Consider the following 27,281-nt stretch of genomic DNA (forward strand, 5'->3'; position numbering starts at 1 on the left):
AATTGATTTTTTAGAATTAATATTTATTTATTAAATTTGGTACCGGGTAAAAGTAAACAAAATTCTACATCACTAATAGCTAAAATCGTTATTCTAGGTTGTATACTTTTTCAGCAGTATTCTGTCAAATTGGAAAAATTTTTCGTATTTTTAGATAAAGTAATAAAAATGGAAATTAAACACAAGTAAAATAATTTTTATTTTGTTTAAAACATTTAAATGCTAACTTTTTATGATGGAACCATCAACTTCAGATATTTGGGTATATGAATAAGAATCTTTTATTTAGATTGTTTTTGGAAAAGTATTTTTATTTTTTTTCTTCTAAATGTTCCAAATTTATAGTATTTTTAATTTTTGATGGATAATAACTAAATATGTTTGTAGTTGTTTGTTTTTAAACTATATAATAAAAAAAACTACAACATTTAGGCTTTTATTTAAACAAAAAAAATGTTGCGCATTTTTGCGCGCCTTTCTTTAAATTAAGATTTTATTAAAAGACTCGACTGCACTGTGGCGGAAATGAAAAATTGGAAATAAATCTGTCCGATTTTAATAAAATTACCCATGGCTATAGAGGAGGTGTAGCTAAGTTTAAGTTTTAAATTTGGAGTTATATCACTAATACGCGCCGAAGCCTCAATGCCTCAAAGTGAGGTAACTCGGGATGAGAAAAACACCTGTTTGGTCAAAGAGTCAAATTTGGAATCCCTCTAACTCAGAGAGTTCATGACCGATCTTGTTGAAAAATTGTGTCTAAATTACTATCCGATAGGACTATCTTTGGTGCAAATTTCGTCCCGATCGGAAGACATCAGTTTTAAATTTTTTTTCAATGGACTTGAAATTTTTTTCTTTTGTGAACATTTTTTTTATAAAATTTTTTATTTAAAAGTTTTTTTATTTTTTTACTTAATAAGGCATAATCTTTAAAAAAAAAATATATAGAAAAAATCTAACATTATTGCCTGAGTTAAGCGTCACTTTGGATGCGATTCAACCCCATGTGCGCCGATAGCAACATAATATGGTAAGTCCTTCATCTTTGGAATGGTTGTCACAAACATATATTTGTTTACTGTAACCATATATATAGTTGATGCAATCATGTGAATCGTAAATTAACCATATTATGGTTACCACAATCATGTAAATGGTTACTGTGACTATAATATAGTTAAAAAACTTGTAACACTATTTAAATGGTTACAGTAACCATGGACAACAATATTTTTCTCTGCGTGTAGCAAAACACGGTGTGCTTTGCTACCGGTATCGTAATGAAATAAAATGTTTGAATAATCACGTAATAGTTATCAAGATATTTAGAAATAACTGTTTACATTGTATGGGAGGTGGGTGACTCAACTTACTGCATGAAGTTTACTTCATGCAGTAAACTTCATTACTGCATGAAGTTTACCTCCCTCTGGTAAAACTTCATGCAGTAATACGAAATTGAAGACTTTCACAATTAAAATTCTCAAGATATTGAAAAATAACTATTTCCATTATATGATAGGTGCCACTCCCACTAATACAATCCCGCCCATTTCCAGCCAAACTTCGTATAGCGATATGAAATTATTTCGTACAAAGTTTAAATACTTTTACGATTTTTGTTCTTCAGATATTCGAAATTAAGGATGTAAATTGAATCGGAGGTACCACGCCCATTTTCAGCTAAACTATGTACAATAATAAGTGAGACATGCGGGTGAGATATTCGGGCAAAAGCTTTTGTTGTAAGTACTTGCCTCTCATGACATCAGCATGTTAAAATAAGTAAGAGAGCTATATTCGGCTGTGCCGAATCTTATATACCCTTCACCAAATTATACTTAAAAATATTTTTATTTAAACAAAATCAAAATTTTTTTTTTAATGTTTTAAAATTTTTTTTTCCAAATTGTTTAATTTTTTTAAAAAAAAGTTTTTCAAAATTTTTTTTTTAAATTTCTTTAATTAATTTTTTTGGAAAAAGAATTTATGACAAAAAAAAATTTTTTGATGAAAAAAAATTCGGGTTAAAAATTATTTTTTTCCGATTTTGACCCATTGTATGTCCAACTTACTATGGTCTTATATACGTCGTTGCAAAGGTCTTTGAAATATCTATCATTAGATATCCATATTGTGTATATTAATGACTTAGTAATCCAGATATAGGTCAAAAATAGGTCAAAAATCGAGGTTGTCCTAGTTTTTTCCTTATATCTCAGCCATTTGTGGACCGATTTTCTCGATTTTAAATAGCGACCGAGCCGGAAGAATTTCGGAGATATTGATGTATGAATCGTGTATGTAAGTTATTTGGGGGCTTCGGAAAGTTGATTTCAACACACAGACGGATAGACGGACATGGCTATATCGATTCCGCTATCTATAACGATCCAGAATATATATACTTTATGGGGTCGCAAATGAAAAATGTGGAAATTACAAACGGAATGACAAACTTATATGTATATACCCTTGCCACTCATGTGAAGGGTATAATAATGAGTTATAATATCAATGTTTAAGTAGTGAAAAGTAATGATATTAACATTTTAACTCATTACGTTGTAATGTAAGTTTTCGCTGTGTTGTTTCGAAATTCATGCATAAATTTTGCAGACAATATGCATTGTCTAATGTAGTGTCACATAATCAATTTATTGGAAAAATTTAAAACGATTGAAGTAAATTAAAAATTCACTTTGAAACTCATGAATGATTTGTCATTATTTTTTGTTGATATCTTTACAACTTTTTTGTAAAAGTCAGCAGCCGCCTTATAATACAAGTGACTTTTTGTTCAACTATTTCTGTGTGTTTTTTTTAATTTAATAAATGTATGAGTACTTTCCATGATTAATTTAATTTAGATTATTTTATCTTTCAACATGAAGTTCATGTTTTATTGCACGTTAATTGACTAAACAAGCAGCAGACAAAGACAAAGCTTTAAAATACTCGTATTAATGTAAGTATGGATGGAAGTTAGTTGCAGATTTTGTGTCTGTTTAAAAAGCCACTTGATAAAAGGCCTCGGCTTCTGTTTTTTTTTACATTTAATGACTTTAACAATTCTTTATACATATGTTTGCAGTTTGTTAAAATTAATGTGTAAAACAAAAATTAAATAGTGATATAATTGCTGCTTTAAATTTAATCTTAATCATTACTTGGAGTGTTTTAAATATAGTCAAAATAAAAATTAAGATAGATAAAAATACTATAATGATGTGCGAATGAACAAAATTTAATTTTATTTTAATTAAAAGAAACAACTTTACTGATGACTAGGTATAAAATTATCAAAATTTTAAGCTCTAGAGGTCATTAGTTCAAATTAGAGTTAAATTCGTGAATCATAATTTAATCAAGAAATGAAACTATTTTGTAATGTTATCATATTTGGTATTTAGTTTACATTATGTAAAACAAATTGTGAAGGTCATCAAAAAATTAGAATTGTAACGGAAACTGTTGTTGGTAAATATTTTTAATTATACATTTATCTGGAAATATTTTAGGTTTGAAAAAAGGTAATAAGTTGATTTTTAAACTATTAAGAAATTAAGATACTTCTCTCAGAATTGCTCCAGTTACTAAGAAAACCAGTTCACGATGTATTATCAATTATTTAATTTAAATAAGTTGTCAAAGAATTTTATATCTTACCAAAAACTTTCGTTGTATAGAAATTAAATGTCCAACATACCTGAAATTGAAAGAAAATGTTGTGGTTAATTAATCAAAATTTCTTATTTTCAAATTATTTATTACGATACTTTAATAGGGAAATTGTTAAATTAATATTACACTGAACAATAATACTTTTTTCAATATTTTGTAGTTTTCTACATTATCATGCAAACCAAACCTAGTATAAAGCAAGTAAGAGAGCTATATTCGGCTGTGCCGAATCTTATATACCCTTCACCAAATTATACTTCAAAATACAAATTTTAAATATTTTAAGGTAAACAAAATGTAAATTTTTTTTAAAATTTTTTCCCAAAATTATGACAAAAAAATGTTTTGGGTGAAAAAAATTCGGGATAAAATACTTTTTTTCGATTTTGACCCATTGTAGGTCCAACTTACTTATAGACCGTTGCAGTGGACTTTGAAATATCTATCATTAGATATCCATATTGTCTATATTAATGACTTAGCAATCCAGATATAGATCAAAAATAGTCCAAAAATGTAGGTTGTCGGTTGTATCAACCGAGCCGGGAGAAGTTATTTGGGGGTCGGAAAGTTGTTTCGATATACAGACAGACGGACATGGCTTATGGACTCCCCTATCTGTAACGATTCAGAATATATATACTTTGTGGGATCGCAAATAAAAAATGTAGAAATTACAAACGGAATGATGACAAACAGATACACGCAGAGAAAAAATATAGTTGGGCATGGTTACTGTAACCATTTCAATATTTTTACAAGTTTTTTAACTATATTATTGTCACAGTAACCATTTACATGATTGTGGTAACCATAATATGGCTAATTTACGATTCACATGATTGTATCAACCATATATATGGTTACAGTAAACAAATATATGTTTGTGACAACCATTCATATGATGCAGGACTTATCATAATATTATGTTGCTCTCGGCTTAAGGCTTATCATAATCTGAGAAGAACAAATTATGATAAAATTAATCATCATAAATATGGTTGTCACAAACATATATTTGTTTACTGTAACCATATATATGGTTGATACAATCATGTGAATCATAAATTAACCATATTATGGTTACCACAATGATGTAAATAATTACTGTGACTATAATATTGTTAAAAATCTTGTAACACTATTAAAATGGTTACAGTAGCAATGCCCAATTATATTTTTTCTCTGCGTGTATATAACTTGCCACTCATGGTGAGGGGTATAAAAAACGAAACTTTGTTAAAACCAAAATTTTATAATTATTGCTCTTTCACATATACTGGCAGTATTATAATTCAACACGCTTATGGGAGATGTAAACAAATCAAAATCCTTGAAATTTTAACTCAAGGTGACTCAACTCTTTTTTATTAAAAAAAAAACTTTCCATAAGAACATATAACAATTTTATGTTTTTCTGTAAGGCATCTTTATGGAGAATATTTTGGTATAAAAAACATGTACTATTTTTCGAAACATTGGGCCACATGATCTAAAATCCCAAAGCTGGGATCAAAAAAACAGAAATCCTCTTTGGAAACCTTAATGAGTTGCCTATTTATTCCCACAGTATTTTGCCAGCCCCAAAGGAAATGTGGACCCTATGGGCAAAATTGTAAAAAATACCAATTTTGGGATTCCCTATGACCTTTTGCCAATTTTTTTACACTTTCTTATGAATGACAATTTTAAAAAAGTTGAAAATTTCATTTAGTTTTGTTAATAAATAAAGATTTCATTACATATTGCATATTTATTGAATTTCTAAAATTAAAATTTTAATGGGATTGCAAATATTAGGAACAATTTGATCCACATTTATTCCGAACAATTTTTTCTTGTTTAGATAAGCAAATTTTTGGTATTGCATGGTCTGGATTATAAAGAGGCTGAGGCAAAACCTCCCAACCAGTGCTCGGTTTAAATTAATTAGTTGCGTTCGGTATAGGTTCCCTCTGATGCTCTTATCAGATTTCAGCAGCTCATAATATATAGCACGCCATGGATATCACGCTTTGGTTTCGATTCGACTGATTGGTCTGGCTTCACATACGATCTCTTACTCTTCGGTTTATGTATGAATGAATGTATTTTTCATCGCATGTAATGATTCGGTGTAAAATTGATTTTCTTTTATTGTATTCAAGCATCATTTCAGACATTCCAAATCGTATTTTAAGCTCTCTTGGCTTCAATTTGTGTGATACATAATTTTCCTGCTTTTGGTTGAATCCTGCTGCTCGCAAACGTTTTGAAATTGCTGCTTCAGTAGCTAACAATGTGTTTGCAAGCTCTTGTTGAGTTTTACAGCAATCTTCATGGAATAATGCCTCCAATTCTTTGTCTTTGAAGTTTTTTGACTGGCTTGGCCGATATTTGTATTCCGAGTCAAAATCACCACTTCTGAACCGCACAATCCATCTCTCGTTGAAACCGATGAAACACATTCATTAGTGAGCAATCGATGTGCTTAAGCGGAACTTTTTTCAAATTAAAGAAGCAAAACTTCCCCCATATGACGCTTTGTTGGTAAAAAATTCTACATTTTTGAATTTTATGTTCAATAATTAACTCAGAAGATACGCTATCTTTTGTAAGATCCGCATTTATAAGTTTGATGTTTATATAAGAATTGTCATAGCTGAATATAACACTCTTACTTGTTATACCCTTCACTTTCGTGAGAAGGGTATATATAAGTTTGTCATTCCGTTTGTAATTTCTACATTTTTCATTTCCGATTTTTTTTGCGATTTTGATCTTGAAGATGAAGCTTTTTTAATTTTATATGTTCACAATGTTTGTTCTTTATGACAAGGGCTATAACTTTGCCTCAGAGAGTAAATCAAAATTCAGAACTGTTTGAAAGATATGAGCCTGAGAAAATGATCACTTTTTTCCAAAACTGTGCAAAATTGGGAAGATACTTATATAATAATCAGGGCAACCAAAAATATGCTCTAAAAAAAGTGTTTTATGCGCATAAAATATGCACTTAAAAACGAAAAATATGCTCTTAAAAATAGTTGGTTATTGTTTGATTTCAATGTTTTATTAAAAATAATATAAGAAGTAAATAAAAGAAGTAAATTTGAGGATATTAAGAATTTCTCAAAATGTTTCTATTCTACATAAAGCTTTAAAATCTACTTTTTTTATCATTTGAATTATGTTTCGAAATCACTATAGAGAGCGTTTATAATTGTTTGGTAAAAAATAGCAGTTGATTTTGGTGCATTCATCATATATGAAGATTAATATCTAAATTTGACTTCCAAAATTTAAACAGAATTATTAAAACTGCGGAAAAATAAAAAAACCTTTTTTGTATTTTTATTAATGGAACTCAAAATACCGTGACATTTCCTATGTTTCTTCCTTTCTCAGCAATTGATTGTTTCTTAATGATTTCCTAATATCTTTGTTACAATTTGTGTAAATCTATCAACGTGCTTTGAACGTGATATTTTCTATGGATCATAATATTCTGAACATTTACTGAAAAGTTGTTTAATTTTGCATTAATGGTAAACTGTTAATGCCCAACCATAACTGTCTCAAGCTGCCTTAATTTCCCATTTTCTTTTAATTTTTTATGTATTTTTTACTATTTGTTAAATTTTGATATTTGTGTGTGAATATTTTTAATTTAATTCAAATATATGGAAACTAAGATCCCATAAGTCAATGAAAAAATGAAGATAAGTCGATTATGGGTACTCTAATTTTTCTTTAAGTAGCTTAGGCAAATTATCATTGGACCTTAACAAAATTGTGAAATATAGAAATGAAAAACTACAATACAAGCAATAAAATTATATTTAGAAAACAAAATAATGAAAATAAAGAAAATATGCAACAAAAATATGCAGTTATGAGTTAAATATGCAAAAATATGCTATAAAACGCAAAATTTGCAAAAATGTGCAGTAAAGAGCAAAATATGCAAAAATATGCACTAACAAATCGATGCCAAAATTCTTATAATTGTCTGAAGCGGATAAATAACTAACTCATATGTTTATACGACGCACAGCAAAAAATATGATATTGCATATTTTTGGTTGCCCTGATAATAATAAAACCACTTTTTCAAAAAGTTTTCAAACATTTTTTTTTTTCGTATTTTTTATTTACAATTTATTTAAAACAAACATATTGTTTGTTTTTTTATTCTTTATTTACATTTTAATATACATAACGGAAACAAACGATTTCATTTTTATACAATAGTAATTATAATAATTATTTTAATTCGGCTAGAAAAAACTCAAAAAATCTCAAAGAAAACCATAAACGAAATATGAAATAAATATACAGGTACACACACTCTCTTCTCTCTCTCACATTCTCTCTTTCTCTAGTGTTTGTTTTAAAAATAAATCTAAAATATATTTAAATAAAAAAGAAATAAAGTACATTTGTAATTTACAAAAAAACTCTCTTAATGATGAATTTTCGTTGATCGTTTATACTTTTGCATGATTTTCAATACTTTTAAGGTAAAAACAAAGAATTTAACTGTTAAATTATCGCCCTTAACAGCAATGTATTGTATATATTCATACAAAATTCAAAAACCATGTTATATGACAAGATTTAAAGAAGAAATGAGTTGAGTTGAGTTAAATTAAATTAATTAAATGTAGCATAATGATGAAGTTAAAGAGCACAGTATTAAAGTCAGAAACACTTTCTGTTTTTTTTTACGTTGGCATGTGAACACAATAAATGAAATTTTCAAACGCGGAATCAATTATTTAACTTAAGAATTTAATGATAGATGGAGTGACCATAGCTGGCATGGCCGAGAGCCAAACCATGACCATAACCATGACCCAAACCATAGGCGGGAGCAGCAATGACAGCTGGTGCAGCGTATGACTTAATGACGGGGGCGGCTACAAGAGCAGGAGCAGCATGTACTACGGGATAGGCTTTTTGAGAGATTTTATAGGTGTTGGCATAAGAGGTGGCCACGGGAGCATGTACAAGGGCGGGTGCAGCATAGGTCTTAATTACAGGGGCTGCATGGACAATGGGGGCAGCATAAGATTTATAGACGGGAGCAGCAACCACGGCAGGGGCATGATAAGAGGTAGCATAGGCGGGAGCAGTCAAACCATAACCATGGCCCAAGTAGCCAGCTGAGGCAACGGCGAAGAGAGCAGAGAATACAGCGATCTATTAGGAGAGAAATGTAAAAATTATTGTTGAGACAAGTAAGAAAAATAATTTTTAATTTTTTATGTTGAGTATTTGTGTTTAATTTTAGAAATATTTATTTGTATGTGTGTGTAAAACATGCTTACGTCCACAATTTAATAGCAAAATGAGTAAGATTCGTTTAAAATATTTATCAATGTCCTAAGCAGTTTAGTATTGAAATTCATCAAAATCGGTTCAGTAAAAAAATAGTTATGAACCAATATATGAGACAACTCAAATTTTATGTTTTTCACAAAACTATTTTTAATGTTTTTACAGATGTAGCTTCTTAGTTTGTCTATGCACTAAATGTTTACGTTTGTAGCAAAGGCCACTACCCAAAACATCTGGTCACTGTTTCCGAACTAGAAATTTTACCTATCATTTAGGATAATCTCTGGAACTACAAAAGGACAGTAAGTGACTCTGAATCAGACGGTTTCACAATTATCCGAATCGGAACACAGCTATACATGACATGAATTTGGGTGTATGACTTAAACATGAGGGATTTACAATACGTCATTTATTCTCACTTAGTTATTAAACATTATAGTGTAAACAACATTTTTTTTGCTTCGAAAATCTCGAATTTTGCAGCTGAAGCACAACAAAGCTTATGGTGAATGTGTGACATAGGTAGAAGAGGTGATTTTGACACGGAAGACAAAGATCGCCAAAACCAGCTAGAAAAGTTTGAAGACCATGAATTGAAGGCATTACTATATGAAAGTGGTTGTCAAACTCAACATGAACTTGCAAAATCGTTGGGAGCTACTCAGTCTGCAATTTCAAAAAGTTTGCAAGCAGCAGAATTCAGGGAAATTGGGTACCATAAGAATTGAAGCTGAGAGACTTTAAAAGACGATTTTGTATGTCTGAAATGCTGCTTGAACGCTATAAAAGAAAATCATTTTTGCACCAAATCATTACTTGCGATGATAAATGGATCCATTATGATAACTTGAAGCGACAACTCTCGGCTACTGGTTGCAATATCTGTGAAAAACTATTTAGAATGAAGTGGTTGGGAAGTTTTGTCTCAACCGCCTCAACCGCCACAGACCATGCTCTGTCCGACTAGTACTTGTTTCAATCGATGCAGAAGGCTCTCTCTGGGATACGCTTCACTTTGGAACAGAGTATCCGCTATTGGTTTGATTCGTTCTTGGCCTCAAAAGATGAGCAGTTGCATTGGCACGAAATCCATAGGTTGCCAGCCAAAAATTTGCAAAAATCCCGCATTTTTAATTCCTACATGGAATATTTTCAAAATTTTGGGGGATTTAATGTAGAAATTCTGTATTTGTGAACTTTTTCAATCTAGACTAGACCTGAACTCATATAAATTCAATATTTATTTAATTTTAATAGGTATGGATACAAAATTTGTTTTATTAATTTTTGAGTTCAAAGATTTTACCTTGAGTTGAAATAATTTTAATTTATTTAAATATAAGAAGGTCTGACATATAAAATTGCTGATCCAAGTTAGATTTTGCGTATACATTTTGATTTTACTAAACAAATTTATTAATGTTTTCGTTTTATTTTGTATGAGAAACCTTGACAATTTCAAATTTGTTTATTTTATTTTTTTTTTAAATTTTTTAGTAAAAAAAATTTTATGCAAAAAATTGTTTTTTTAATTTTTAAAAACTTTTACATATGTATATACCCTTGAATTGAATGAAGAAAAAATAGTTTCATTCAATGTGGCTTAGATTTGATGTAACAGAACTTCAACCCTCCAAAACTTCAATGAATTTTATAATGAATTAATTCCATAAAAGCCTAAATGTTTATTAGGAATTTTGATTTAAAATTTTTGTGAAATAAGCGCAAGCTGAACAAGTAAGAGATCTATATTGGGTTGTGCCGAATCTTATATACCCTTCACCCAATTATATTTTAAAACAATTTTTTTTAATATTTTTTTTTTTCAAAATAGTTTTTAATTTTTTTTTCCAAATTGTTTTAATTAATTTTTACAAATTTTTTTTTGAATATTCTATTCCCAAAAAAAATTTAAAAAAAATCGAGTTACACCAAATTATATTTTAAAACAATTTTTTTTTAATATTTTTAGGTAAACAATATTAAAAAAAAATTTCTCAAAATAGTTTTTAATTTTTTTTTTAATTTTTAAAATTTTTTTTTTCGGATTATTCTATGAAAAAAATTTGAAAAAAAAATTTTTGATGAAAAAAAAATTCGAGTTAAAAAATATTTTTCCCGATATAGACCCAACTTACATCGTTGCAATGGACTTTAGATATCCATATTGTCTATATTTATGATTTAATAATCCAGACAGTGAAAAATGAAATAAAAAAACAAGGTCAATACCCTACACTAAGTAAAAGAGCAACAACATTTTTCTTTCAAAATTTCAATAATTTATATTTTTGAGTGATTTTCAAAAGTGGGCCTTATATGGGGGCTATGACCAATTATGGACCGATCACCATGAAATTAGGTCGTGTGATTTATGTCTATATGAAAGTTAACTATGTTGAATTTTGTGAGTATACCAACATTTTTAAGCGATTTATGCACGTTAAAGTGATTTTCGGAAGCGGGTCTATATGGGAGCTATGACTAATTATGGACCGATCGTAACACAATTTGGTGACATGAATTTTGTATATATAAGACTTATGTGGAGCGCAATTTGTGGAGATACATTTATAAATTAAACTTTTATGACCGATAAAGTCCAATTTCGGAAGGACATTTATTTGGGGGCTATGTGAAATAATGGACCGATTTCAGCCAGTTTCAATAGGCTTCGTCCTTGGGCCGAAAAAATAATATGTACCAAATTTGATCGAAATATCTTCAAAATTGCGACCTATACTCTGCGCACAGTATATGGACAGCCAGCCAGCCAGCCAGCCAACCAGACGGACGGGCGGACATCGTTTAATCGACTCAGAAAGTGATTCTAAGTAGATCGGTATACTTTAAGGTGGGTGTTAGACTAATATTTTTGGGCGTTACAAACATCTGCACAAACGCATAATATCCTCCCCACCATGGTGGTGTAGGGTATAAAAAGTTAGAAGTTCACCCTAACCCACTTGCACGAACATTAATGAGAAGTAATGGCTACATCCGACTAAGAAGAAGGAATCCATCAGACCTGCGCTGATGATAGGATCTATAAATTAAACATAATTTTTCGTCAAACTGTTGTGGGACGTAAATAAAAATTAATATTTAGATTTAAGATTTGAACAAATTATTGATAGTTCTCATTATTTTGTGAAATATGAAAAAAAAAAATAATCAAGACATAGATCAAAAATAGGTCAAACATCGATGTTTTCCTGGTTTTTTTCTTATATCTCAGCCATTTGTAGGCCGATTTTGTCGATAATTTAAATAGCAACCGAGCCGGAAGAATTTCCGTTATATTGATGTATGAATCATGTATGTAAGTTATTTGGTGGCTACGGAAAGTTGATTTCAACATACAGACGGACATGGCTATATCGACATATATACTTTGTGGGGTCGGTCGCAAAGAAAAAATGTAGAAATTACAAACAAAATGACAAACTTATATATACCCTTGCCACTCATAGTGAAGGATATAATAAAATCTGTATGAAAATTCTAAATATAAAGAATTTTTACGATAAATCTAAAAATTTTGAGAAGCATTATTATCTGTTGTATTTGCCAATATGCCAATATTTCATATAGTATCTGATTACACAGTGATACCGGTCGCACTGAAAATATGAAAGTCATTAGATGAGAAGTTAAACTTTCAGATTTACTCACTGGTCTACAGTGGGCCAAAGTTAGCCAAATCAGCTGTGACAAATATTTTCATATCGCAAATATGAACCGATTTTTACTTTTCCGTCAATCGTCAACTAATTAAGTCGTACAGTTAAGTAACCTTTGTTCAGACTAAACTGCATGGTGTCATTCCAAACAAGTTGGATTGAACGAGAAGTTCAAATGGACCGATGTCTGATAGACACAAAATAAAATTTCAACTGAAGCTGAAATGAGCGCTTCGTTTCACGCAAAGGATAATGTTCGTTATTTAAAAATTATGAAATTTTATAGATACTATAATAGGAACGATTTGCATACATATATATCGAAATCTTTAACTGTCATAAGATTTGACATTGTAATAATCGAATAATGAAGTTAAACCACTAACCCCCATTCACAAGAATTCTGGTTTTTTTATACACTAACTGTCGGTTAAAATTATTTTTGTATGAAATGTGTCAGTTTAACGATTAGTTAACACATAACAAGACTTCGTGTTAATGGGGATTAGTCTGTTAAAAATTTAACTGGGTTTAGAATAAACTTCATAATACCAAACAATTTGCTAAGTTGTTTAAATAGAAACAAAGTTTAGCAAAACAATATTTTTATAATTAAAATCGTAACACTATAACTGTTTGTTAGTTACTAATTTTCACTTAATCAAACAAAGCACGTATTTTAAAACACTTTAATTTGTATTTTCATTGAAAACTAAAACATTTTTCATGTAAGTGTCTTTACATGCACTTATGTTGTTATTATTATTACACTTTTAAAACACAAACACTTCGTAAAAATTTTCCATAAAAAGGAATTTCAATCCTTCAACTCCTCTTACCAATTTGAACATATTGTTAATTATTTTTTAAAATAACGTTTTTTTAATACAAAAAAAATGAGTACTAAGACTTTTTGTTTAATGTTTTAAAGCTTAAAGCAACTTATGGTTTGATTCAGTTTGACAACAGCGGCCAATATTTATAGGTCTTTAATGTTAAGAAAAAATCAAAAACAATACAAAACAAAATTTAAAAAACACAACAAACTAACAAAACTTTGAGGGAAAAATAACAAAAAAAAACACAATTCTAACTGAAACTTTGTAACAACTACTTTTGAATTTGAGAGCAGAAACATTAAAGCAACATATTTTCATACAAACTTGGTTTAAAAACAAAAGCAGCAAAACCCTGTGATAACTGAGGGTGGCTTGAAAACATACTTTAAGCTTTTGCGTTAACATAAGCTTAATTGTGTTTGCTATTTGCTTTTGTTTTTGTGTTTTTTCTTTGCATTTGCTTAAGAATTTTATTTGCTTTTGCGTGTGTATTTCTTTCTTAACCGGAAACCTTTTAAAAATTAGCGGCTTTTGAAGCCGGCTTTAAGTTGCACGACAAAAAAATAAATAAAAAATCACAAAAACTTTATATACATGCATTTGTTTAATTCAACCGCATTTAGTTTTATGTTTGGTGCTTAAAATTGTGTTTTTTTATTAAAACAACTAAACAAATCTTTGGTGTTTTATGCTTTAGTAATTGATTTAATTATTTTATTAACAACCAACTTATTTTAATTGTCAATTTTATGAATTGTTTTGTTTTCATGTTTTTTTTTTTATTGATATCTTGGCTAAGGTTCGATTTATTTAATGGGGTTTGTTTTATTAAAACCGATTTTTTTGTAACTTTATTTACAAAAAACATGAAATTGTGTAGTCCTCAATTGTAAGAAAAAAATAGTTAACTACTATGGTAAAAATAACAAAATAATTCCATCAGAATAAAAAATTTACTTCTCAAAAAGGGAACAAATTTCCACAAAAATTGATAAAATTTGCACAGAAAACTTCCTTCTCCAAACAAAGAAATAATTTCTATAGAAAAGTCATTCAGAAAAATGAAATCAAATTTGAAATCAAAAAAATAAAAACAATAAAAAAAATTAGGAAATTTCGCTTTAAATGGAATAAAATTTTAATAGAAAATTTATTACCCAATGGGTACAACTTTCTATTGAAAATTAACATCCCCAATGGGAAAAAATTTCTGTAGAAAATGTGCTACCTAATGGAAACAAATAGAAAACTTCCCTCCATATGGGAACAAAATTTTCTATAAAAAATTTCTTCTCCCAGAAAGAACAAATTTCTATAGAAAATTTCCTTCTCCAAAAGAGAACAACATTCTATCGAAAATATCCACCCCAATGGGAACAAACTTCTATCGAAAATTACCAAATGGGAACAAATTTCTAAAGAAAATTTCATCCCCAATGGGAACAAACTGAAAAATTATTTCCCAATAGAAAAATATTGAAAATTTCCCTTTAAATAGGAACAAATTTCTATAGAACAAACTGCAAATTTATTTTCCAATAAAAAAATAGAAAATTTCCCTCCAAATGGGAATAAATTTCTATCGAGAATTAACTCCCCCCCCCCAATGGGAACAAATTTTTATCGAAAATTATGAAATGGGAACAAATTTCTATATAAAATTAACTTCCCCAATGGGAACAAATTTGTATAGAACCCCACTGGCAACAAACTGAAAATTTATTTCCCAATAGAAAAATATTGAAAATTTCCCTTCAAATGGGAACAAATTTCTATAGAAAATTACTTCCCCAAAGCAAACAAATTTCTGTAGAAAATTTCTTCCACAAAGGAATCAAATTTCAATAGAAAATTTCCTCCTCAATGTGAAAAATTTCTGTAGATAATAAATTTCCCCAAAGGAAACAAATTTCTGTCAAACAAATGGAAACAAATTTCTATAGAAAATTTCTTCCCCAAAGGAATCAAATTTCAATAGAAGATTTCCTCCCCCAATGGCAAAAAATTTCTGTAGATAATTAATTTCCCCAAAGGAAATAAATTTCTATAGAAAATTTCTTCCTCAAAGGAATCAATTTTCAATAGAAAATTTCCTCGCCAATGGGAAAAATGTCTGTAGATATTTAATTTCCCCAAAAAGAACAAATTTCTGTCAAACAAATGGGAACAAATTTCTATAGAAAATTACTTCCCCAAAGCAAACAAATTTCTATAGAAAATTTCTTCCACAAAGGAATCAAATTTCAATAGAAAATTTTCTATAGATAATTAATTTCCCCAAAGGAAACAAATTCTATAGAAAATTTATTCCCCAAAGGAATCAAATTTCAATAGAAACCTTCCTCCCCAATGGGAAACATTTCTGTAGATATTTAATTTCCCCAAAAAGAACAAATTTCTGTCAAACAAATGGGAACAAATTTCTATAGAAAATTACTTCCCCAAAGCAAACAAATTTCTATAGAAAATTTCTTCCACAAAGGAATCAAATTTCAATAGAAAATTTTCTATAGATAATTAATTTTCCCAAAGGAAACAAATTCTATAGAAAATTTATTCCCCAAAGGAATCAAATTTCAATAGAAACCTTCCTCCCCAATGGGAAACATTTCTGTAGATATTTAATTTCCCCAAAGGGAACAAATTTCTGTCAAACAAACGGGAAAAAATTTCTTCCACAAAGGACTCAAATTTCAATAGAAAATTTCCTCCCCAATGGGAAAAATTTCTGTCAAACAAATGGGAACAAATTTCTATAGAACATCAACTTCCCCAATGGGAATAACTAGAAAACTTCCCTCCAAATGGGAACAAATTCCTCAATGGGATCAAATAGGAAATTTTCTTCCCAATGGAAAGAAATTCTCATAGGAAGTCAATTAGACTGATTGCCCGGCGTCACGTACGATCTCTTACTCTTTGGGTTATCGTAATGGATCCATTGTTGATCGCAAGTGATGATTCGGTGCAAAAATGATTTTCTTTTATAGCGTTCAAGCATTTTTGGATGAATTCAGCTGCACGCCAACGTTTTGAAATGGCTGATTGAGTAGCTCACAATGATTTAGCAAGACCTTGTTGAGTTTGACAACAATCTTCATGGAGTAATGCCTCCAATTTGTGGTCATCAAACTTGAAACCGATGGAACTCATTCACCATAAGCTTGGTGAGCAATCGGTGAGCTTCAGCGGAACTTTTTATCAAATTGAAGAAGTAAAGAAAATCTTCACATTTTCGAATCAAAAAAAACTTTATTGTTTACACTACAATGTTCAATAACTATAATAACAAAACCTAAACTATTGTAAATCCCACATTTTTAAGTCATACACCCAATATTTCGAATGGAAAAATTGTTTACTAAGAATTTTTAATTTGGAAAATTTGGAATTTTTGTACTTTATAGCCCATTGTGCATACAGTGAATCTTTCACAAAAAATACATTTTTCTTCGCTACCAATTCTAACAAATAAACGATTTCATTAATATTTAATTAACTGTTAATTTCAGTTTAATTTTTCCTATTAAATAATTAAAATTTAAAAACAAAAAAAACTAACGAACAGGATGTTTGGCAATCATACACTGTGTTCAATCACTGAATTAAAAGTTTCCATCAAAACATTTCATAGTGTTCAGCTTAGTGATAATTTATTTCAAATATTGGTTGCATTTGATTTAGTTACAGTTTTTCTTTGAAATTCTTATTGAAAAGTGAAACGGAAATACTTAAAGTTTGTTGTCACAATATACCTCCATCAACAACTATTATGAGAACTTTTCTAGATTTTATTGTTACACGGGTTTCAATGTTTGATTTATATTGACAAACGGTAAAAACAACTGCATTAGATGCCAACAAATACCGTTCATTTTATTAGAATTTAATTAGAAATTGATAGTTGTCGCGGTTTGTTTATCGAAGCATGATCAATTTCATTAAGCCGCCAATTGTTGCTATTTAAATCATGTTTGTTTTTAACGTCTTTTGATTTGTTTGAATATGTTATTTTTTGTGGAAATTTTAACTTAAACTTCTTGTGTGGGTTTAAATAGTGTTGATTTACATTTTAGCTTAATTGTAAATTTATGATTGATGATTCAAAAATTTTAATTTTAAAAGAAAAATGATCAAAGAAAAGCGTTTTGGAGCTTAAATCAAGTTTTTCCATTTGATTAGCAAATACTTAATGAATGTCCTTGTTTAATCAGAAATGTTAACAAGATTAAAGCCTAATTGTAAGTATATTACAGAGTGGTCATAATGAAGTTGTTAAGAAAATGACTGTAGAGGAAACTCTTCTTAAGCGAAGCGAAATTTTCTATAGAAAACTCTTCTTAAGCGATGAAAACTTTTCTATAGAAAACTCTTCTTAAGCGATGAAAACTTTTCTATAGAAAACTCTTCTTAAGCGATGAAAACTTTTCTATAGAAAACTCTTCTTAAGCGATGAAAACTTTTCTATAGAAAACTCTTCTTAAGCGATGAAAACTTTTCTATAGAAAACTCTTCTTAAGCGAAGAAAACTTTTCTATAGAAAACTCTTCTAAAGCGAAGAAAACTTTTCTCTAGAAAACTCTTCTTAAGCGAAGAAAACTTTTCTATAGAAAACTCTTCTTAAGCGAAGAAAACTTTTCTATAGAAAACTCTTCTTAAGCGAAGAAAACTTTTCTATAGAAAACTCTTCTTAAGCGAAGAAAACTTTTCTATAGAAAACTCTTCTTAAGCGAAGAAAACTTTTCTATAGAAAACTCTTCTTAAGCGAAGAAAACTTTTCTATAGAAAACTCTTCTTAAGCGAAGAAAAGTTTTCTATAGAAAACTCTTCTTAAGCGAAGAAAACTTTTCTATAGAAAACTCTTCTTAAGCGAAGAAAACTTTTCTATAGAAAACTCTTCTTAAGCGAAGAAAACTTTTCTATAGAAAACTCTTCTTAAGCGAAGAAAACTTTTCTATAGAAAACTCTTCTTAAGCGAAGAAAACTTTTCTCTAGAAAACTCTTCTTAAGCGAAGAAAACTTTTCTCTAGAAAACTCTTCTTAAGCGAAGAAAACTTTTCTATAGAAAACTCTTCTTAAGCGAAGAAAACTTTTCTATAGAAAACTCTTCTTAAGCGAAGAAAACTTTTCTATAGAAAACTCTTCTTAAGCGAAGAAAACTTTTCTAAAGAAAACTCTTCTTAAGCGAAGAAAACTTTTCTAAAGAAAACTCTTCTTAAGCGAAGAAAACTTTTCTATAGAAAACTTTTCTATAGAAAACTCTTCTTAAGCGAAGAAAACTTTTCTATAGAAAACTCTTCTTAAGCGAAGAAAACTTTTCTATAGAAAACTCTTCTCAAACGACGAAAACTTTTCTATAGAAAACTCTTCTTTTCTATAGAAAAGTCTTCTTAACCGAAGAAAACTTTTCTATAGAAAAGTCTTCTTAACCGAAGAAAACTTTTCTATAGAAAAGTCTTCTTAACCGAAGAAAACTTTTCTATAGAAAAGTCTTCTTAACCGAAGAAAACTTTTCTATAGAAAAGTCTTCTTAACCGAAGAAAACTTTTCTATAGAAAAGTCTTCTTAACCGAAGAAAACTTTTCTATAGAAAAGTCTTCTTAACCGAAGAAAACTTTTCTATAGAAAAGTCTTCTTAACCGAAGAAAACTTTTCTATAGAAAAGTCTTCTTAACCGAAGAAAACTTTTCTATAGAAAAGTCTTCTTAACCGAAGAAAACTTTTCTATAGAAAAGTCTTCTTAACCGAAGAAAACTTTTCTATAGAAAAGTCTTCTTAACCGAAGAAAACTTTTCTATAGAAAAGTCTTCTTAACCGAAGAAAACTTTTCTATAGAAAAGTCTTCTTAACCGAAGAAAACTTTTCTATAGAAAAGTCTTCTTAACCGAAGAAAACTTTTCTATAGAAAAGTCTTCTTAACCGAAGAAAACTTTTCTATAGAAAAGTCTTCTTAACCGAAGAAAACTTTTCTATAGAAAAGTCTTCTTAACCGAAGAAAACTTTTCTATAGAAAAGTCTTCTTAACCGAAGAAAACTTTTCTATAGAAAAGTCTTCTTAACCGAAGAAAACTTTTCTATAGAAAAGTCTTCTTAACCGAAGAAAACTTTTCTATAGAAAAGTCTTCTTAACCGAAGAAAACTTTTCTATAGAAAAGTCTTCTTAACCGAAGAAAACTTTTCTATAGAAAAGTCTTCTTAACCGAAGAAAACTTTTCTATAGAAAAGTCTTCTTAACCGAAGAAAACTTTTCTATAGAAAAGTCTTCTTAACCGAAGAAAACTTTTCTATAGAAAAGTCTTCTTAACCGAAGAAAACTTTTCTATAGAAAAGTCTTCTTAACCGAAGAAAACTTTTCTATAGAAAAGTCTTCTTAACCGAAGAAAACTTTTCTATAGAAAAGTCTTCTTAACCGAAGAAAACTTTTCTATAGAAAAGTCTTCTTAACCGAAGAAAACTTTTCTATAGAAAAGTCTTCTTAACCGAAGAAAACTTTTCTAGGGAAAACTCTTCTTAACTGAAGAAAACTTTTCTAGAGAAAACTCTTCCTATTGGGATGGAAATTTTCTGTAAAAACTATTCACATCTCGAGGTAAACTTCCTGTAGAAAACTCTTCCCATCTGGAAGAAAATATTCTGTAGAAAACTCTTACCATTTGAAAGGAAATTTTCTGTAGAAAACTCTTTCCATCTGAAAAGAAATATTCTTTAGAAACTCTTCTGGAAGGTAATTTCCTATAGAAAACTCTTCCCATCTGGAAGTTAATGTTTCGAAGAAAACCCTTCCCATCTCAAGGGAAATTTTCTATAGAAGAATCTTCTCATTTAGAAGGCTATTTTCTGTAGAAAAAATCTTGCTCAAATGGGAAGAGTTTTTTATATAAATTGCGCAAATGGGTAGAGTATTCTGTAGCAAAACTCTATGCAAATTTAAAGAATTTTCTATAAAAAATTCTCTATCTACTTTGAAATAGTTTTCTGTGGGAATAGTTTTGTAAACCGTTAAGTCAAATTCATTTTGTTTTTTATTCATATTTCTGTTAAAAACCAATTTTCTACATATTTGGAAATCAATAAATGATTTTAAAAATCAGATAAATCAAACAATTTGATTATAATCTAAATGGTATAAAATCGTTTGTGATTTATTATCAAGATTTTAAATAAAAATAAATTGAAACAAACTCAATGCCTTTCTAAATTTTAATAAAAAAATGTTAAAATATTTTTCTTTTTTTTTTGCCATGAACAAGTAATTAAAGCCAATTTTGAAAACTATTAATTATTTACAATTTCAAATCAAACTAAATAAACATTCCGAAACAAACGCATTCACATGAATGCATTTCAATTAATTAGATGCATGTTGTGTGTAATACGCATAATTTGAATTTAAAAGTTAAAAACAATAATAATCTTAAATAAAATTTTATTGATAATAAATCAAATTCCAAAGAAATTTGATACTGTTAGCGTAACTGTTGCAGCAATTAAGAGGGTGATGGAGTTTAAAGATAAAATAGTAAAGACAAGTAGCTGGTTAAAGGTGGGGTTATACATAATAATTAACACGCAAAAACCAGACAGACATACCTATGTTTAACAAGCTATTATTATGTGGAAACTCCCATGTTAAATAAATAAAGAACAAAAATAAAACAAATGACCTTGGGTGCTATTTGTAAACTAATAATTATGAACATTTTATCTAGAAAATAGAACATTTCGTTTTCTATAGAAATTATTTATTTATTAGTAGATATACATATGAAGTTAAAATTCTGCTTAAGTACCTTATAATTTACAAAAGGGTTATCCTAAGAAATCTTGTCCACTGATGTCTTGATTAAAACTATTATCCAATTGTTGTAAACACGCATAGCTCTACACATATTATTGTTGTTTAATTACAACATTAAATAAAATATAATTTTTGTTTAAAACTATGAAGGTTGTAGCATTGTCATATAATTTTTTCCAAGTCTATAACTCTTTAATTAAAATAAATGAAAACTATTTCATACATCCATACAAGTAAAACCAAACAATTTTATATAGACAAAGAAAATAATAAATATAATAAAGACATTAAACTTTAAAGAGTTTACTACGAATAAACAAACAACCAACTACTCGTATTTGCTGCCACAAATTGTTGTACAAGTATAATAATAATAGTTCTAGGTTGTGTACAATGCAACATTGATTGTTTTAATTTCTTGTCACATGGCCATAGAATTATTTAAAAGGCAAAATATCAACAACTTCTAAAACGACAACATCTACAATAAAAAGTCACCAAATGACCTTGACCTATACACAATTTGTTTTTAAATATTTTTTTCTTTTCAATAAATTTTCATATTAAATGTATTATAATTATAGTGTTTGTACAGAGAGAGATACAACTAAACATGTGTTTAATTTGCTGATTTAATTTTGTTTTAAATTGATTTTAAAATAATCGATCAAAATAGCAATATGGACTTGTTAATGCCTTATTGTTTTTAACAGTGCTCAGCCATAAATTGTTTTCTATTAAAAATTGAAGAATTGTTCTTCAACGAAGACAGATTTTCTATAGAAAATTGTTCTTAAACGAAGACAGATTTTCTATAGAAAATTGTTCTTAAACGAAGACAGATTTTCTATAGAAAATTGTTCTTAAACGAAGACAGATTTTCTATAGAAAATTGTTCTTAAACGAAGACAGATTTTCTATAGAAAATTGTTCTTAAACGAAGACAGATTTTCTATAGAAAATTGTTCTTAAACGAAGACAGATTTTCTATAGAAAATTGTTCTTAAACGAAGACAGATTTTCTATAGAAAATTGTTCTTAAACGAAGACAGATTTTCTATAGAAAATTGTTCTTAAACGAAGACAGATTTTCTATAGAAAATTGTTCTTAAACGAAGACAGATTTTCTATAGAAAATTGTTCTTAAACGAAGACAGATTTTCTATAGAAAATTGTTCTTAAACGAAGACAGATTTTCTATAGAAAATTGTTCTTAAACGAAGACAGATTTTCTATAGAAAATTGTTCTTAAACGAAGACAGATTTTCTATAGAAAATTGTTCTTAAACGAAGACAGATTTTCTATAGAATATTGTTCTTAAACGAAGACAGATTTTCTATAGAAAATTGTTCTTAAACGAAGACAGATTTTCTATAGAAAATTGTTCTTAAACGAAGACAGATTTTCTATAGAAAATTGTTCTTAAACGAAGACAGATTTTCTATAGAAAATTGTTCTTAAACGAAGACAGATTTTCTATAGAAAATTGTTCTTAAACGAAGACAGATTTTCTATAGAAAATTGTTCTTAAACGAAGACAGATTTTCTATAGAAAATTGTTCTTAAACGAAGACAGATTTTCTATAGAAAATTGTTCTTAAACGAAGAGAGATTTTCTATAGAAAATTGTTCTTAAACGAAGAGAGATCTTCTATAGAAAATTGTTCTTAAACGAAGAGAGATTTTCTATAGAAAATTGTTCTTAAACGAAGAGAGATCTTCTATAGAAAATTGTTCTTAAACGAAGAGAGATTTTCTATAGAAAATTGTTCTTAAAAGAAGAGAGATTTTCTATAGAAAATTGTTCTTAAACGAAGAGAGATTTTCTATAGAAAATTGTTCTTAAACGAAGAGAGATTTTCTATAGAAAATTGTTCTTAAACGAAGAGAGATTTTCTATAGAAAATTGTTCTTAAACGAAGAGAGATTTTCTATAGAAAATTGTTCTTAAACGAAGAGAGATTTTCTATAGAAAATTGTTCTTAAACGAAGAGAGATTTTCTATAGAAAATTGTTCTTAAACGAAGAGAGATTTTCTATAGAAAATTGTTCTTAAACAAAGACAGATTTTCTATAGAAAATTGTTCTTAAACGAAGACAGATTTTCTATAGAAAATTGTGCTTAAATGAAGAAAAACTTTCTATAGAAAATTGTTCTTAAACGAAGAGAGATTTTCTATAGAAAATTGTTCTTAAACGAAGAGAGATTTTCTATAGAAAATTGTTCTTAAACGAAGAGAGATTTTCCATAGAAAATTGTTCTTAAACGAAGAGAGATTTTCTATAGAAAATTGTTCTTAAACGAAGACAGATTTTCTATAGAAAATTGTTCTTAAACGAAGAGAGATTTTCTATAGAAAATTGTTCCTAAACGAAGACAGATTTTCTATAGAAAATTGTTCTTAAACGAAGACAGATTTTCTATAGAAAATTGTTCTTAAACGAAGGCAGATTTTCTATAGAAAATTGTTCTTAAACGAAGAGAGATTTTCTATAGAAAATTGTTCTTAAACGAAGAGAGATTTTCTATAGAAAATTGTTCTTAAACGAAGAGAGATTTTCTATAGAAAATTGTTCTTAAACGAAGAGAGATTTTCTATAGAAAATTGTTCTTAAACGAAGAGAGATTTTCTATAGAAAATTGTTCTTAAACGAAGAGAGATTTTCTATAGAAAATTGTTCTTAAACGAAGACAGATTTTCTATAGAAAATTGTTCTTAAACGAAGACAGATTTTCTATAGAAAATTGTTCCTAAACGAAGACAGATTTTCTATAGAAAATTGTTCTTAAACGAAGACAGATTTTCTATAGAAAATTGTTCTTAAACGAAGACAGATTTTCTATAGAAAATTCTTCTTAAACGAAGACAGATTTTCTATAGAAAATTCTTCTTAAACGAAGACAGATTTTCTATAGAAAATTGTTCTTAAACGAAGACAGATTTTCTATAGAAAATTGTTCTTAAACGAAGACAGATTTTCTATAGAAAATTGTTCTTAAACGAAGACAGATTTTCTATAGAAAATTGTTCTTAAACGAAGACAGATTTTCTATAGAAAATTGTTCCTAAACGAAGACAGATTTTCTATAGAAAATTGTTCTTAAACGAAGACAGATTTTCTATAGAAAATTGTTCTTAAACGAAGACAGATTTTCTATAGAAAATTGTTCTTAAACGAAGACAGATTTTCTATAGAAAATTGTTCTTAAACGAAGACAGATTTTCTATAGAAAATTGTTCTTAAACGAAGACAAATTTTCTATAGAAAATTGTTCTTAAACGAAGACAAATTTTCTATAGAAAATTGTTCTTAAACGAAGACAAATTTTCTATAGAAAATTGTTCTTAAATGAAGACAAATTTTCTATAGAAAATTGTTCTTAAACGAAGACAAATTTTCTATAGAAAATTGTTCTTAAACGAAGACAGATTTTCCATAGAAAATTTTTCTTAAACGAAGAAACACTTTCTATAGAAAATTGTTCTTAAACGAAGACAAATTTTCTATAGAAAATTGTTCTTAATCGAAGACAGATTTTTTATAGAAAATTGTTCTTAAACGAAGAAAAACTTTCTATAGAAAACTCTTCTCAGGTGACGAAAACTGTTAGAAAACTTTTCTATAAAAAAAACTCTTCTCAACGGAAGATAAATTTTCTATAGAAAACTCTTTTTAACACTTCTTATTTTCTTTAGAAAACTCATATCATCCGAAGAAAATGTGGGAAAGAAAGTTGCCATAGAAAACTCTTCCCATATGGTAAAGGAACCATTATATAGGAAACTTTGGCCTATTTGGAAAAGGAACCTTTCTATGGGAACATTTTGCCCACTATTTTGAAAACTGTGGACAAGAAATCTTCTTATGGAAAACCTCTACATATTTGGTGAAATCAATTTTCTATGTTTTTTTGTCACATGTTACAACTTCATACAGGTTTCAAATATTTCCTCATTTCTGTAGCGTGTTTTATGAAAACCAATCATATTTGTGATTTATTTTATCAAGTCTATATTCAAATAAATTACTAGTCAATCTTTCATAAATGTTCTCTGTTACAATTTTGTTTGAAAATAGCAGTTAAACAATTTATTTTAACCATGAATCTTTGAAATTCCATTAGAAAAAGCAAAACTTATAATGTAATACATGAATATAGATCAAATGTTGGAGGGAAAATAACTTTAAGCTAAAAATCAATCAGTCATAAAACGCCTGAGTGATAGGAAATTTGTGGGACGGAAAAATGTGTTTAGAAATAAAGCATTTTATTTAATGGAAATGAGTTTGTTTGAATGAGTCAATTCTTAAGATCCATTTTTAAAGATAATCATGCAAATTTATATGAGCTTTGTCAGTGGCAATTTGGTGACCAATTAAAATGGTAAATCAATATTTAAATTAATGTTTTCGAAAACAAAATTTTTTTTTGTGTCAATCACAAGTTGTAACACCTTGTTAAATAAGTTTTAGAATTTTTGTATGTAAGTCTGTCTATTGGTCAATAGTTGAAAAAAAAAACAATTTGTTTAAGAGTTTTAACGAAAACTTGTAAGTATATTATGCCACTTAAAATAGGCTCCGGGCACACATGTTTTGTTCCATGGTGGCAATTAAGTGAAGGGATTTTTGTATGTTGCCAAAACGACTGACGTTGCAACTACCGAATGTTGGATGTTGGTCAGGGGCATTTGATTGACAATAAATTGATATTAGACAGATATTTTTGGGCAGTTTTGAAAAAAAAAATTTTAATTAATGCTAAATACAAGGAATATTATAGACTATTTTGTTCCAAAGAATCAATTTACTTTTTTTAGAATCTTAGATTTTCTTTATAAACAAAGTATTTTGTTTGTAATTTTACCTTCACTTTTTAGTTTATCAAACATTATGAGGGAGTGTAATAAGCCCCAAAAACCTATGATTAAGAACATAAATTAAATATAAATAATAAATTATTAAACAAAATTAAATGTGCAAATAAATAACAAAAATTATGACACGTATTTAAACGCATTTAAATAAATTCAAGTCATAAAGTAAGTGGGCTGTAGTACCAAAAGCGCAAATAACACGCATTAGTTTAAATTTTTGGGCAAAAATGTTCAATAAAAATTCAACTAATAATCAGAAACTTAAAAGAATTATTACGTTTCTTTAAGTAGCCAGAGAAACAAAGATGGCAGAACTATGAGCTTTTCAAACTAATGGCTTTTCCTTTCATAGAAAAAAATTGTGCTCTTTTTCTGCCTATGCAGAACTATTAACTGATCAAATGTCTCTTTCTAAAAATGTCAACCTGAAAAGGGCAATGATGTTGTTAAATTGTTTTGCCCTCATTTGTATTAGGGAGTGAAAATTTCCGTCTTTGACTCAACAAAAGGCAATACTGCCCTCATTTGAAAATAATGCTCTTTGACTTAATCAATGATCGTGAGTCTCTTATTAGCTTCTGATCCCAGTAGAACAGAAAACATGCTGGAATATTATAATTTTTATTCTTAGTAAAGAAAATACCATAATTTTTCAAAGAATTACTTTCTGAAGACTTGATTCTTGACAATTACTGTTACCGCTTTAGTAGTCAACTAAAAGTATCAACTACATTCGGGCAATTTATATTTCTTTTACTGCGTACTTTTTCAATATTGCGATAACGGATCTCCTTCTCTTTTTCCTTTTGTACTCGCATAAATATGAAGTATGATTTGTTAAGTCAAACTGTGTTTGTTATAGAATATGGATTTTAATGATTATAAATAAACAAATGCATGGCAAATTGTACAAATAGGTTTTGTCACTCTACAGCTAAATGAAGTTATAGTTGCTACTCACTATTGATTGGATAGCAAAAAATATACAAAAAACCTACGCAATGAGATATTTTCTATTGAAAATTCAGCCGGAATATTATTTATGGAAAATATTAAATTTTTCTGCGA

At 28.4% G+C, this 27,281-nt stretch overlaps 1 protein-coding gene across 1 annotated transcript; it reads right to left on the reverse strand.

Moving 5' to 3' along the window:
* Positions 1 to 8,460: 8,460 nt before the first annotated feature.
* Positions 8,461 to 13,546, reverse strand: LOC135953072 (cuticle protein 10.6). Its single transcript, XM_065502730.1, has 2 exons — positions 13,535 to 13,546; positions 8,461 to 8,871 (listed from the first exon to the last, which is right to left on the reverse strand). The coding sequence occupies exons 1-2, from the start codon at positions 13,544 to 13,546 to the stop codon at positions 8,461 to 8,463; spliced, it is 423 nt and encodes a 140-aa protein (XP_065358802.1).
* Between the last annotated feature and the right edge of the window lie 13,735 nt (positions 13,547 to 27,281).

The sequence above is a fragment of the Calliphora vicina genome, chromosome 3, assembly GCF_958450345.1.
Source record: "Calliphora vicina chromosome 3, idCalVici1.1, whole genome shotgun sequence".
Lineage (NCBI taxonomy): Eukaryota > Metazoa > Arthropoda > Insecta > Diptera > Calliphoridae > Calliphora > Calliphora vicina.